At 38.3% G+C, this 14175-nt stretch overlaps 1 protein-coding gene across 6 annotated transcripts in view; it reads left to right on the top strand.

Moving 5' to 3' along the window:
- plxnb2b (plexin b2b) overlaps positions 1 to 9471 on the top strand; it is a 117587-nt gene extending 108116 nt beyond the window's left edge. For all 6 annotated transcript variants that reach the window (XM_030136282.1, XM_030136283.1, XM_030136285.1 and 3 more), the window contains 9 exons: positions 120 to 220; positions 1659 to 1743; positions 2139 to 2290; positions 2568 to 2728; positions 3972 to 4119; positions 4282 to 4346; positions 5485 to 5560; positions 5802 to 5876; positions 6441 to 9471. In XM_030136282.1, coding sequence (XP_029992142.1) covers positions 120 to 220; positions 1659 to 1743; positions 2139 to 2290; positions 2568 to 2728; positions 3972 to 4119; positions 4282 to 4346; positions 5485 to 5560; positions 5802 to 5876; positions 6441 to 6545 — 968 coding nt within the window. In that variant the 3' untranslated portion in view covers positions 6546 to 9471. The remainder of the gene's footprint in view (positions 1 to 119; positions 221 to 1658; positions 1744 to 2138; positions 2291 to 2567; positions 2729 to 3971; positions 4120 to 4281; positions 4347 to 5484; positions 5561 to 5801; positions 5877 to 6440) is intronic.
- Positions 9472 to 14175: the final 4704 nt, after the last annotated feature.

Raw genomic sequence — 14175 nt, forward strand, 5'->3', positions numbered from 1 at the left:
AAGAAATGACATGGCACGATAATAAACTGTGAAACACTGCAGCATACCCCCTCCTACTTCCATAATATGTAATAAGTATTATATCAGCTTTGATTATTCTCTTACCACCTTCTCCACAGAGTGGCGCCCAGGTTCTACAGGGCAGATTTTGTCCGATCTGGACTTGACCTCCCAGAAAGAGGGCAGATGGAAACGCATCAACACTCTGGCACATTACAATGTGAGTACAGACACAATGTCATATTTAATGCAAGAGTGTATAGTTTTAAAATTCACAAACAAAAGCAACAGACAGTGAGACAGTGGGGAATTCAACAGATGTTTGTGGGCGTGTGGAAGTGATTGGGGTTACCTATTTTTATGCCTTTTCTCATAGCGGCTGAGCTCCATGTCTGTGTGTCACACTGGTTTGCATGCAAGTTCTGTTTATGCCACATGTTCAGTTTTAGATGCACAGTATACATTCTATCTCTTTTAATCTTGCATATCATTACCACAAATGCTAAGTACTAGTGTGAATACGTTTGTCTCATGTAACTGTAGGATGACATTTAAACATAAGTCATATTAGTTCATGACTTAAAAATGATCAACACTAGGTATCTATGACAGACAAAAACACAAACAATTAGGTGTACAAGGCATCACCTTTGTAACCACAACTTGAAACAAACAAAACTAGAGAAATAAGTTGCAAAAGCAGAGTCTTTAGGGCAGTCAGCAGGCTTTATTATTCTTGTCCTTACGAAAAAGGTTTTGTGAATTGATGTACAGTATATAAATATGTAGGCGTATGCCTTGTACTCTGGCAAAGTGAAGTGGTCCTTCGTAGCCTTTTTATAAATCATTAGGCACCTATTTATGTGCAGTACAAAAGGCTGCTTTTTAAACTAAAAATGCTTCTCTTTGAGAATTGCTTTGGTTTTAATGTATTTTTTTTACTTTGCTTCACTCATAATCAAAAGGTGGCTTTGAAACTGTAAAAGTTCAGCTCACACATTACATCTTCAAGAATAAAATCAAAAGTATTTGCAATAAATATGTATCTTCTCAAATCAATTATACAAAAAAACATTATATAGGAGCATGTATTATGTGTTTTTTTCTGTTAGATCACCCACATGCTCACAAGTTGAACTTCTCGACACAGAGCTATTGCAGATGCCTTGTCTCTTTTTGCTCCTGTCAGCTCTCACTGTGACTGAGCGCCACTAAATCTTCTTGGCACACTATTGATCCCTGCAAAATAAAGGTCACTCACAAATATCCCCTTCTTGTCCTGCTTTGCAGCCACTTAAATCCTCCTCGTTCTAAGGAACTCCTCCTTCTTTCATGCTGCCCACTGGTGTCTCATGTTGTTCGTAGAGCACAACCTTGCTGCCATAGATTCATTGGCTGTGTCAGAGTAGTGCTAATCACAGTATTTGTGGGGTCAATAATGGGTTGATGCCAAAGAAAATGGCCTGTAAATACCCCAATAAAGACTCACTGTTGCTGCTTGCTCAATCATATTGATTAAGAATTAAATGTGGGTCACTGAAAGACACTGCTGACCTCAGATACAGCCCCTTTTAAATTCAAGGTGCTCGTATATACACAAAAGAGTATATGTTACTGTGCGTGTTTTCTATTAAGAAAAACCTGTGTGTCTGTTCCAGGTGCGAGATAATGCCACATTAGTCTTATCCAGAGTGCTTCACACTCAGCAGAACTATGACCAGAACCAGGAAAACCATGAAGAACGTAAGTGTCTTTTCCTGTACACATCCTCGTCAAGTATACAGTTGTTGAACCACAGCAAGCATAGATTGCATTCTCTTGAGACTATAGTACTTGTCGTTGATTCTTTTCTCCAGGGCTTTTGTCAACATCCCCGCTCTCATTTCACATGCTAATATATGTTGCTTTATGTAAAGCACAGTTTGAGATTATGCCAAAGTAATATGCACTTTCATCTTCAGTCTTTTATGTACATTTCAGAATAGTTAACTTTATTCTATTTGAATATTCTTTCAGCGGTGGCTGTGAAATGACAAGCTTTTTTATCATTTGAGTGTGTTCTCTGTGAGTTTGCTTGAATAAATAAGGAAAATAGAAATATTAAAAGAAAGCTGAAAGTGTTTTTCCCCCTGTACTAGGAAATGCACTGTTGGAAGATGACAAAGTGTTTCACTTGGTGAGGCCGGCAGAAGAACTGGATGAGATCAAGTCTAAACGAGGCAGCATAAAGGACAAGTCAATGACCAAAGCCATTACAGAGATCTATCTCACTCGACTGCTCTCAGTCAAGGTACAAAGAAAGAAATTGGAATTGCAGTAATACTTTGTGCGTAGTTATGTTTTATGATTGCTGGAATTTTTTTCTGAAACTGAATTCAATTAAAAAGACTGCTTTGAAACACAAAAGGTTTGGAGAAGGCAAAAAACACTACTATGGGAAATCTTTTCCGTTTATGTTGAATATCCTCCCTTGGTGTCATGTGCAAATAGTTGTGTTTCAGGCTCTTGATGTCTTTGGCACTGCTCCTTGTCTCAGCCCTGTCTCACATTATTTGTGGGTCTTTCAGGGAACACTGCAGCAGTTTGTGGATGACTTCTTCCGCAGCGTACTGTGCTCTGGGGCAGTTGTGCCACCAGCTGTCAAATATTTCTTTGACTTCCTGGATGAACAGGCACTGAAACACAACAATGTGGATGAGGAGACCATCCATATCTGGAAGACTAATAGGTAAAAGCACAGCACGTCTGCATTCAATGATCTTCACACTCAAAGAACTAAGACACTGACAGCTGTCAGTGTCTGACCAATACACAAATCCAATTGCCTGAGATACAGTAAGTCTCCAAGAAATAAAACTTACTTATCCAAGAAAGAGCTGAATACAAATATACAATTTCAGCTCACTTAGTTTGCATTTGCAATCCCCCCATTCCCATGTGACATTTAAGTGCATAAATTAGTGTCACGTCAGCTAAGGCTCAAGCATACAAGACGATGTGGTGCATGTAGATGCCAGTGATTGACGTAAGGCTGGCAAGAGAGCACCCTCACAAGGACCAGAGATGAGCGATTTAATTACTTACTACACTCCACACCACATTCTGCATCCACCCGTTCTGTTTATCAAATCAACTGAGGGCCATGTATTAAATATGAATGTGTGTATGAGGCATAACAACAAACAAACATGGTAATTATGTCCCAAGCTAATTTAATTCTGTGATTATAGCAACATTTCTATTTTTGCACTTCTATTGTATTCTCACTGCAGTTATCCCCGGAGATATTACCAAACCAGGATGAATTTTACACGGTGTGTGTGTTTCATGTCTCAGACGGCAGAGCATTCACACCGATCAGGGAGCAGAAATTCTAAAAACGACTGTATTGGGACATTCTTTAGATTTCACAGGCTGACATGATGTTGGAAAGAAATGAATGGAACTAGCTGCTCAGACAGGAAATTAGAAGGAGCATTTGAGCATTACATTGTATAGCCTGTGCTTTAGGCCGTTAGGCTGAACTAGACTTAAAAGTCAAAGTAGTTGTTACTTAAGCTCTTCCAGTCACTTTTTGTTAACTTAGACAAGCATTGCTAACTTTAGTAAAATAGATCCCTTTTGTTACTTTTCCCTTTGAAAACTTAAAAAAAAAGAAATCTTTTTCATTTCAATTTCTCTGGATTTCTCTGAGACGTCTGTATCGTTGTGAAATAGTAATATAAACTGACAGTTGAGGGTACTGTTCTCAATAAAATGACACCTACAAGAAAAGCTTTTCACCATCCTTGTTATTATCTTGTACTGCACTCAATTGCACCTTAGGCAAGAGCTTTCACACATGAAATACCTTCATGATTCAAATGAATCCATAGATGTAATATGGCTGATGAGATTTCCCCCATTCTCAAGCAATAATAATGATAACAACCACGATGATAGATTGCTTTCTTGCCCTTTTCCCCACGCAGCCTGCCTCTGCGGTTCTGGGTGAACATCCTCAAGAACCCCCACTTCATCTTTGATGTCCATGTGTCTGAAGTGGTGGATGCTTCACTCTCTGTCATCGCCCAGACCTTCATGGATGCCTGCACCAAGAGTGAGCATAAACTTAGCCGGGTGAGTGGAAGATGGGAAGGACGATGGATGAACATTTGAAGTGAGCAGAGGAAAGTGGATTGATTATATGGGACATTAATTAGAGTTGGAAACAGAGAAGTCGAAGGTCAATCAATCTGAAAATGTCATTTGTTTCACTGTGTATCCACTTCTTGCTTCTAGGACTCTCCAAGTAACAAACTACTCTATGCAAAGGAGATCTCCACCTATAAGAAGATGGTGGATGAGTAAGTCCTGTCAGCACTCAACAATTTTACTTCAGTCTGTTTTTCAACAAGGTGTCTGCATTTGAATTAACTCACATGCAATCAGTGAGTCAAGCCCCTGTAAATTTGTGATGTAAATGAAGTTGTCATCAAAATACAGATTAATCTAATTCACTCTCATAAGATAATTTCTACATAGAACCTGCACAGAATCATGTATATGCAATGCTTGAATGGGAAAAAAGATGATTTGTTGAAATGTTCTGGAAAGGGTTCTATGTAGCATTGATACTCCAAATTCTCATCAGCAGGGTGAAGTTGTGTACAAAAACACACTCAGATCTCCCAAAACCACAAAGGAATCAACACTATGTATCCACAGACTGTTTCACCCACTGAATAGAGTATAAAGCTCATTATTTACACACATCTATACCATGGTATTGTCAAGTTTTCCTCTAAAACCTACAACTCATTATCTTCTTGTGCTTTGTCAGCTGATAGTTTACATTATAGCTGTTAGATTAGCTCTGTTTTTAGACAGAAAACAGCCACAGTCAAACCACAAATCACCTCTGTTTTCTGCACAGTTTGTGTTGTCAGTAGCTGCACTAAAGGTCTGTTTGGAATCAAACAAACAAGTTCAGACCTGTCACAGTTTAGTGTGAACCATGGATCAACAAACAGCAATAATGGTATCACATAATAGCTTTTTACCTTCATAAGCCTCAGTATCAAACTCACCCATATAGAAGAAACGCCATTTCAGCATCAAACTCCATTCTTTTCATTTAGAGCTATGTCCAGTGGTGAAAACAACAGTGCTTCTAGCTTTTATCACTTTGTCACGTTCTTAGACTCTACAACTTGTTTTTTTGCACAGTTATGAGATGTGATCAAATAAATCCCCCAAGCTGTTGGTCCAAATATATTTAGTTTGTATCTCTACAATCCAATACATCAGCATTTTTATTCTAAAAACTAATTTTTTTAATATTTAAAAGTAGAAATACTACATAAAACCCCTTTAAATCTGCATCGTCAGCTTTGAATTTAAGAGTCTGATACCTGTAGTCACACCACTGAAAAACTGATTAAATTGTCAGTGCAAATGACTTAATATGGTAATTGATGGTTGTGTGTGCGTATGTGTGTTTAGTTACTACAAGGGCATTAGGCAGATGGTACCCGTCAGTGACCAGGACATGAACACTCATCTGGCAGAGGTGTCACGGGTAAGAAACACAACTGTCGTTTTCTATTCCAGTAGGTTTATTCTGCTATTAATGTCTGGCATTATATGGTTTTTGCAGAGGTTACTTTGTTTTTCTGTCACTTGGCCCATTGCCTCTATGAGCAGGGTTTTTTTTTTGTTTTTTTTTTCTAAACCTGAAAAAGTATTTCATTCATTTCTCATCAGCTTTATTTTTTACTTGTGTGTTTCTCTTTAACCTTTAAATTACTTGTGCTCTCCAGTCTCACACAGACAAACTGAACACACAAGTGGCTCTCCATCAGCTTTACCAGTACGCCAGCAAATACTATGATGGGGTAAGAGGCCCTTCTCTTTCCTATCGCACCCAAAGGAGGCTATTCCACTGAATGCACTACTGCCCACTATATTATTGCTTTTCCTTTTTTCTCTCTTCACTCTTGATATGCCAGAAGTGTGATTGTATGAAATTTTAATTGAAAGCATTTCTGTGGGATGTGAATTGGAAAATTGCTCTGGGAATTGATTTTTAAGCGTCCATTGTGCATTGCCACTTGAGGTCAAAAAAAGGGGATAAACAAAACCTAATGAACAAGTTGGATAAACAAATGGGGCTGTCAGTCTCCCTAAGTGGGACTCAAACAATAACAGCTCATATGACGTGACTGTTGATGTCAAATAACACTGTCCTCTCCACCCCTCTCCCCGCCCTTTCTTTTTCCTCCTTTTCTTATGTGCATCCCCGTCTCCATGTTTCTTCACTTTCTTACATTTCTCCTCTGTCCTGTTCTGCACTATTCTTTCTCTTCACTCATTATTTCCAACTTCTCCCTTGTCATTTCTGACCTCTTCCTCATTCTCCTCCATCTCTGTCTTCCTTACCTTCCATCCTCCTCTTTCAGATCATTGCATCCCTGGACGAGGATCCAGCTGCACAGAGTAAACAGCTGACCCTGCGGCTCCAGCAGATAGCAGCCGCCCTGGAAAACAAAGTGACTGATCTCTAACCCTCCGAGGGGAGGCAAGGAGGGAGGGAAGGGAATAGGAGGGGACTGCCAGTGACTTACGGGGGCTTATTTCTTCTTTTAGAGAAAAAAAAAATGTAGAGATAAGACTAGGTGAGAAGGGACTGATGTGGGCGTGTGTATCATTCAACTTGGCTCTGGGACAATTTTCTCCACTGTGGAGTTAACGGAGGCTAATGAAATGCAGATGGAGAGTGAAAAGGAGAAGGAAATGATGGGTTACATTGTCATAGGTACGCCTTAAAGCTCACTTGCCAAACGTTAAAGGTCTGCGCGCTCACTCATGCTTCACTGAATATTGCTCCCAGAATGCATTGCGGGAGACCTCTGTGAGAATTAAGCCCCTCTGTGGAGCACTGGCACTGGAGATAATCAGATGTTCAATTTCTTTCTGTGTAGAAAAGGTTTTAAGAATTGTATTATATATTTTTTTTATCGTGCAGTCTTTATGAGGAAAGCTTTATAAGGAAAAAAAATTATCTTTTTAAATGGATCACCTTGTGGTGCGGATAGTGTTTTTATTAGCCTGTGTGTGCGCGTACATGTCTGTGTGAAATACAATATGTGAACAAGAGTGTGCGTTGCTGAAGTTGAGTGCATGTTCACTAGGTTTGTGATTGTGTGGTTGAATATGTGGGAATGAGTGTGCACACACAGGATGCCTACTGTCAGGCGTGAAGGCGGAAGGACGCCTGCTTTCTGTCATGTTAATCCCCCGTACCCAGTGACACACTGGAGCCTGCGCTCTAACCGAGCTGTTTGACGGCGACCAAAGGGTCCTGACAAGGACACTGGTTAATCTAGCACTGGGCAGGCTCAGATGAATGACACGTCACCAGTAGTTTCAGAAACGTCTGATTTAATTCTTTTGCTTTAAACAAAGATTTTCTTCAAGCCGCGTTGCATTTGTGCTTGTGGAAGTCAATAATAGCACAGTCTGTGTCCCTTTATTGTACAGTGCCATGATACATTCCACTGCAACTAAAGCACAGATGGACATTTCAGAGGTTTTTAAGATGTTTTAGTTAGCTTTTTGCTAATATTTTTAATTGCTGTAAATTTTTTTAATTAAATATTTGTATGTCAGCAAAAGGCAACTATATTCTGTCATGGAGTTATGTCACTCATATTAGCCCTGCAATAATGTCAGAATACTATGAGCCACATTCGACAGTCACATTAGCTCATAAGTTGTATTCACATACGGTAGCGTTTCAGCAATATTTTAGATTTTCCAAATGACTGATTAATGCATTGTTAGTATTATAATTCTTTTCGTGCCACTTTTTAGTATTACCTATGTAACGTTCCAAATAATCATCAAACATTCTGCCTCTAATGCTATGAAATAGCCTATTGCTGATGTTAATAATCTGCCAGAGAAGCAACTGGTACTAATGGTATATATTTGTCTTGAACAAACACAGTGGTTTTAGCTGTTGTATTAAGTTGGAGAAGTGAGTCTCAATCATGTACGTAATTGTTACTGTAATTGGAATATTGATATGTCACTGTCGGAGCTGAGAGTTGACAGGGTAGGAATGAGGGTTTGATATTTCTTGGTCCATTAAATGCCACTATGTTTCATCCCTAAATTGTAGGTTTTGCTGTTGACAGATGATTTAATTGTACTCCCTGTATCTGATCATGGGTGTGTGTAGTTGACAGAGCATAAAGAGCTCCAGAGACCCCAGAATGTTAACGATTCCTGCCTTGGCTAGAGAGAGGTTTGCACAGACCTCGAGCGTGCCTGCCTGCCTGCCTGCTGTCTCAGCATGGCACCCTGGCATCCCGACCAACAGCACTTGGCACTGCCCACTCAGCGCAGTGCAGAGTGGCACTCTGTATAATGGAATCAGCAGGGGAGGCTTTTGATCTTAATTGCATGCCGACTGCAGACTCCATCCTTGTCTCCGCTGTTGTTTACTGCTGACTCCTCTCACTAACAGAGTTGATGCAAGAAGCTTCTTTCAGAGCCTTTCTTTAACCAAAAATGTGCCTTATTGAATAGGATGATACATATATATTGTTTCTATATTATTCTATTGGTAACCTAGGTGAATATGATGATGATAGTGCTATAGACACAGCAATGTATTTGGACTTGTGATATTATGTGTGCTGTCTAAAATGCTAGATGCCCTGCTGCCACCATTTGCGTGCCAATAGGCTGAAGACATTTCAGTATGATTTCTTTTATGGTTGCAATTTCGATGTGTGCATTTCTTTTGGGTGTCTGTGGCGTGTGCTTAGTAGGACTTTGGTGGCTAAGGCAAAAAGCCAAAATGAATAAATGTAAAACAGTGGCCAGTGTGATTTGGGTTTTCCATGAAAAATGTCTGACATTCCTAAATTAGTCAGAAGTCAAAAGGGTATCCTTATGTAGATTGAATATAGCGCAAATTGTTCTAATGGTGTTTATTTTTTGCCCTGTGTTTCTAAGCTATTCCACAGTGTGTGCGATAAATTACTATATATACTCGACAAATGACCTTTCTTACTGCTGTGCAGTTATTATTTTTATTTCTTGTTTCCTATACCATATAAATCTTTGTAAAACATGTTGAAATACTGTATTCTAACTGTATAATCCTATGCATTAAGTCCTGGGACAAAAAAGAAAAAAAGAAAAAATGTGCAGTTGTCGAGACTTTTTTCAATTTTGAAACTTGTGAATGTGCTGTAATGATAAAACAAACTGGGACACTCCATTTTCAGAACAGGACCATTGGTGGAAGCCAACGTTTCCTCCCCATCCAAGGCAGCTCAGAAGAATTTGATCATGTACCTGATCTGGTTGTACTGGATGACGTCAATTTTACAAAGGTTGTGTGTGGACGGAGCGGTTACCGACAGTTTCATCACTCACTCCTCCGTGAATAAACTCAGACACCTATTCGCCCTTCGATATCTAGTGTGTTTCTTTCACTTTTAGAATATTGATTTGCTTCAATTGAACACTGGCCTCATGCATAATTCATGAGTTACAATCACCTTGGGCGATAGAGTAGCACTTGCCACAGGTGGTGAAATGAACTCAATCTGTGCTCTAAGTCTTTGGTATTTATACAGCTCATTACAGACCCTTAGGTTTGGCGAAAGGCTTACACACAGACATGAGTAATATGAGGGTTTATGAAAATTATCTCTTGTTCAAACAAACATTTTATAAAAGAGATGGCCAAGTAATTGAACAGGATATTTCTTGCCATATTCTTAGTGTGCAGTATATGTCAGATACTCCTGCATGTTTTGACCACAAACTATTTCTGTGATACCATCAGTCATCTTCTGCAGCATATCCTGTGATGGCCAATGCTTTCTTTCTGAAATGCCACATCAGGTTCTTGTCACAAGGTTTAGAATACAAACTAGAAGCCAAGGTTTGGCTTCATGAAATGAGATAATATAAATGGTTGCACAGCATCTCTGTCACTGGAAGTAAAGGTTGAGAAATTGCTGCAAAAACATTAATTAGGTACTGACAGCTAAGAATGAAATTGGAAGAAAGAAAGATGAAAGGCAAAATTGCCTCATCTGACTGCATAACAAACCCAACGCAGGGTTGAAGATATCAAAGGGAAACCAGGGGCCAGAGCAGGCCATCTACTAACCGAACAGATCATTGATGCAGCAACAGAGGAACCAACTTCAAGGGTTGCTGCCAAAGCAAAAGTGATTAGACTTGATCATCACAAGCACTGCATTTTGTCCACTGTCCTTGATCACTGGTGGAAAATCAAAGGAGATACTGTATTTAATATGTCTATTGAGACATGCAGCTTACGCTATTATAGGTGTCATCAATTTGCACTGAATTTTCCTTGTGATAGGATTTCAAACATCAATTACCCTTCGACATGTAAAATTCAATGATACTGCACACTAAGAATAATTATTTTAAGCCAGCCACCCTCTTCATAGAGGAGGAATTGGGTTAAAATCTGCATGTTACTGGCTTTGGCTCTCCTACCTGCAAAGTTTCACACCCAGCAGCCAACCTCTTTTGCAGCAGGAGATTTTTGTGTTTACCAGCATGTCGTGTTTTACCTCCACATGTTTCAAACCTAATGAGATTTGGCTTTGATTTTTCTTGCCTCTGGGAAGAAGAGGAGGAGAACTTTGTGAAAATAAAACAATGATGGTGTTGTGTCATTATAGACTGTTGTTCTGATGAATAATTTAAAACCCCATAACAACTGATTTCTTGGGTTCCTTGTGTTTCAGTGATAACCTGAGAACCAAAGGAAGTATCCTGTTTGGGTAATGAGGTTTACATAAATTAAAAGCAGTGTGAAAATCTTTAAAGCGGAGTGTCCCTGACTACATTAGCACAAGGTTAAAACAGCTTTTCACTCTTTAAATGTTTGTGTTTAATGAGATGGCAGGTGAGTCAAGGCCTCACGTCTCTAAAGAAAATTATTCATTGAAATACAAAAACGCAAGCCACAAAACACAGAACAACAAAAAAACAACCAAAAAACTGACAAAAATCTATAAAATCAGTGAGTTCTACATCATACGTAGGCCTAGAGTTTTGTGCTAGTATTATGCTTAGAATGATCTGATCCATATTTATATGTATAAAAATATTTATTTATATGTATGAAAAGATATATCCGGACAACCTGTGAGCTCCCAAGAAGATATTTATTCACCACAGAGACATTTCAGGCATTGGCCCTTCATCAGACATACGACAGGTCATGACACAGCTGCTTATATAGAGCATTAATTGCAGTATTACGTGACAAGCAATGTGTATTATCTGATGTTTACGGTAACTTTTACGTGAGTGATCAAGTTACTTCAAATTCTTATAAATTCATACAAATACAATGTTCAAGTTTCTTAAAATTCAAGCAAATTCATACAAATACAACAAACAAGTTTCTTTAAATTCATAAAATTCATACATATAAGACTGTAAAGGATAAATGAATAAAATAAAGTGTTCTGTGTGTGTATTTTTCTTTTCCATCTGAGTGTGGTGATAGAACCATAGCATTAGTGTGATATGTTTTCAAAATGTACATGTTTAAGCAGCTTAGAAATGCATCCAAATAGACACCAAAACTACAGTAATGGAGGACAGTTATGTACACCACATAGACTGGAGTGATGTCATGTATATGAGAAGTCTGTAAGAAGGGTCTCAGATCAAAGTCCTCGTTGAGACCTTTAGGACTAAGAGTGTCCAATGTGTAAATCCAAAATGCCTCTCGTTGTAGTAACAAACAGTTAGTGTCTCCACCTCGACTAGGCACACTAACTTTTTTTAACCTAGATACCTTAACATGCTTACATTGTGTTGTGTTTGTGTGAAATGTTTAGCCACTGGGCTTCTTGTGTCCTTATTTCAAATGTTTGATCTGTGTTTTGAAATCCTAGTTTTTAAGGGCCTACTGGTTTTACTGATATAAGCTAGCCCACATGGACATTTTAACATGTATATTATATTTCTTTTGTTGCAGGTTGTTGTTCCTTTGATTCTGTAGGATTTCCCAGACCTGGGATGAGTAAAGAACAGCATTTTTTGTGTGAAACTGCATTGAGTGCAATGACCGCATCTGTAGTTGCCATGTTGTGGATTCTGTTAAAAAAAAAAAGAGAGATCCCTGTTGTTTTGGTGTCTATTTGGATGCATTTCTACGCTGCTTTAAACATGTATATTTTGTAAATATATCACACTAACACTGTGGTTCTATCACCGCACACGGATGGACAGGAAAAATGCACACACAGAACACTTTGTTTCAGGGGTGTCAAACTCATTTTAGTTCAGGGGCCAGATTCAGCTAAATTTGATCTGCAGTGGGCCGAACTAGTAAAATAATAAGATAATAATATATAAATAATGTCAACTCCAAACTTTTCTCTATGTTTTAGAGTGAAAAAAGTTAATTTACATTATGAAAAGGTTTACATCTACAAACTACCCTTTCAAAAGATGTGAATAACATGAACAGACTGAAAAAATAGGTGCAATTTTAACAATATTCTGCCTCAGTTTATCATTTACACATGTACATCATAACTTACAGATCACAGTGGATCTACAAACACACAAAACATTTAATAACAGGCAGAACATAGTTAAAATTGTACTTACTTCTCTTAAGACATTTCAAGTTATTCACATTTTTTTTTGCAAAATTATACTTTGTTTTAGTGTAAATACATAAAAATATTTACATTTACAAAGAGAAAAATCTGAAGTTGTCATTATTTATATGTTATTATGATAGTATTTTACTGGTGTGACCCACTTGAGATTGAATTGCTCTGAATGTGGAACCTGAACTAAAAGGATTGTTAATATCTTAGTGTAATTTTTGCATTTCACAAATTCATCCCAAGGGCCGGACTGGACCTTTTGGTGGGCGGGATATGGCCCCTGGGCCGCATGTTTGACACCTGTGCTTTATTTTATTTATTGCCCCTTTACAGTCTTATATGTATGAATTTGAATGAATTTAAAGAAACTTAATCATTGTATTTGTATGAATTTATAAGAATTTGAAGTAACTTGATCACTCAGGTAAAAGTTACTGTAAACATCAGATAATACGCATTGCCTGTCACATGATACTGTAATTAAAGGAGCTGAGTTATGATCCGTCTCATGTCTGATGAAGGGCTGATGCTCGAAACGTCACTGTGGTGAAGTTCACAGGATGTGTGGACCTATCTTATTTTTCATTCACTGTCTTTTGGGATCCTGCACACATTTTAGCAACTGGATGTATGTGTCATCACCTCTTTCCATATTTATATGTACACATGTGTTTCATCAATATAACAGCCATGCAAAATATCATCATGTTACAAGTTTTGTGCAACAGCGTCTACAAGGCCTAGTAAAAGCTGTTGCTGTGTTTATTTTCACTAAGCTGACACTTCTCATGTTTGGTGCTGACTGACACCATGAAATACTGTTGATGAACATAAAGGGTTAATCCCATGAAAGGCAAAGCAAGACACATTTATAAAGCACATTCTATTCACAAAGAAAATTCAGTGTGGTCCACATTATTAAAAGATAAGATGGTTTTAATCTTTATGCAAGTGTGTATGCCATTGTTAAGAAAAATCCAAACTTTGCCTTAATACAGCCTTAAACATATTTGTCTACACAAATATTGCCAGTTGCCCGTTCTAACTAAAATACTACAATATGTAGAGTATATGAGCAGCCTAGACCTTGTTTTTTATTTATTCTCTAAAGACTTCATAGGTTCAACAGTACACTACCTCACCGCATTACATTCTACCAAATTATATTCGGGCTGACAGTTGTTGTTATTTATCGATAGCTTATATACAATGCCGGTTTGAACTGCAGAACTGCATACTGTTTCGGTGACGACTGAACTTTAGTTGACAATCAAGACGGACTGTGGTAAATGATGTGCTAAACAGCTGCAATGCATTTTTACAAACACTTTTCATGTCACCTGAACGCCGCAAACCACCGCGGCAAATAACAATCATACTATATTATGATTGATGAAAGAACACAACCAATAAACGAAGTCTCTGATTCAAGTCAGCCAATCATCAAAGGTAAACTATTCTTCTGTCCAATCACATTCAGGAGGGCGGGCTCTGG

The sequence above is a fragment of the Sphaeramia orbicularis genome, chromosome 6, assembly GCF_902148855.1.
Source record: "Sphaeramia orbicularis chromosome 6, fSphaOr1.1, whole genome shotgun sequence".
Lineage (NCBI taxonomy): Eukaryota > Metazoa > Chordata > Actinopteri > Kurtiformes > Apogonidae > Sphaeramia > Sphaeramia orbicularis.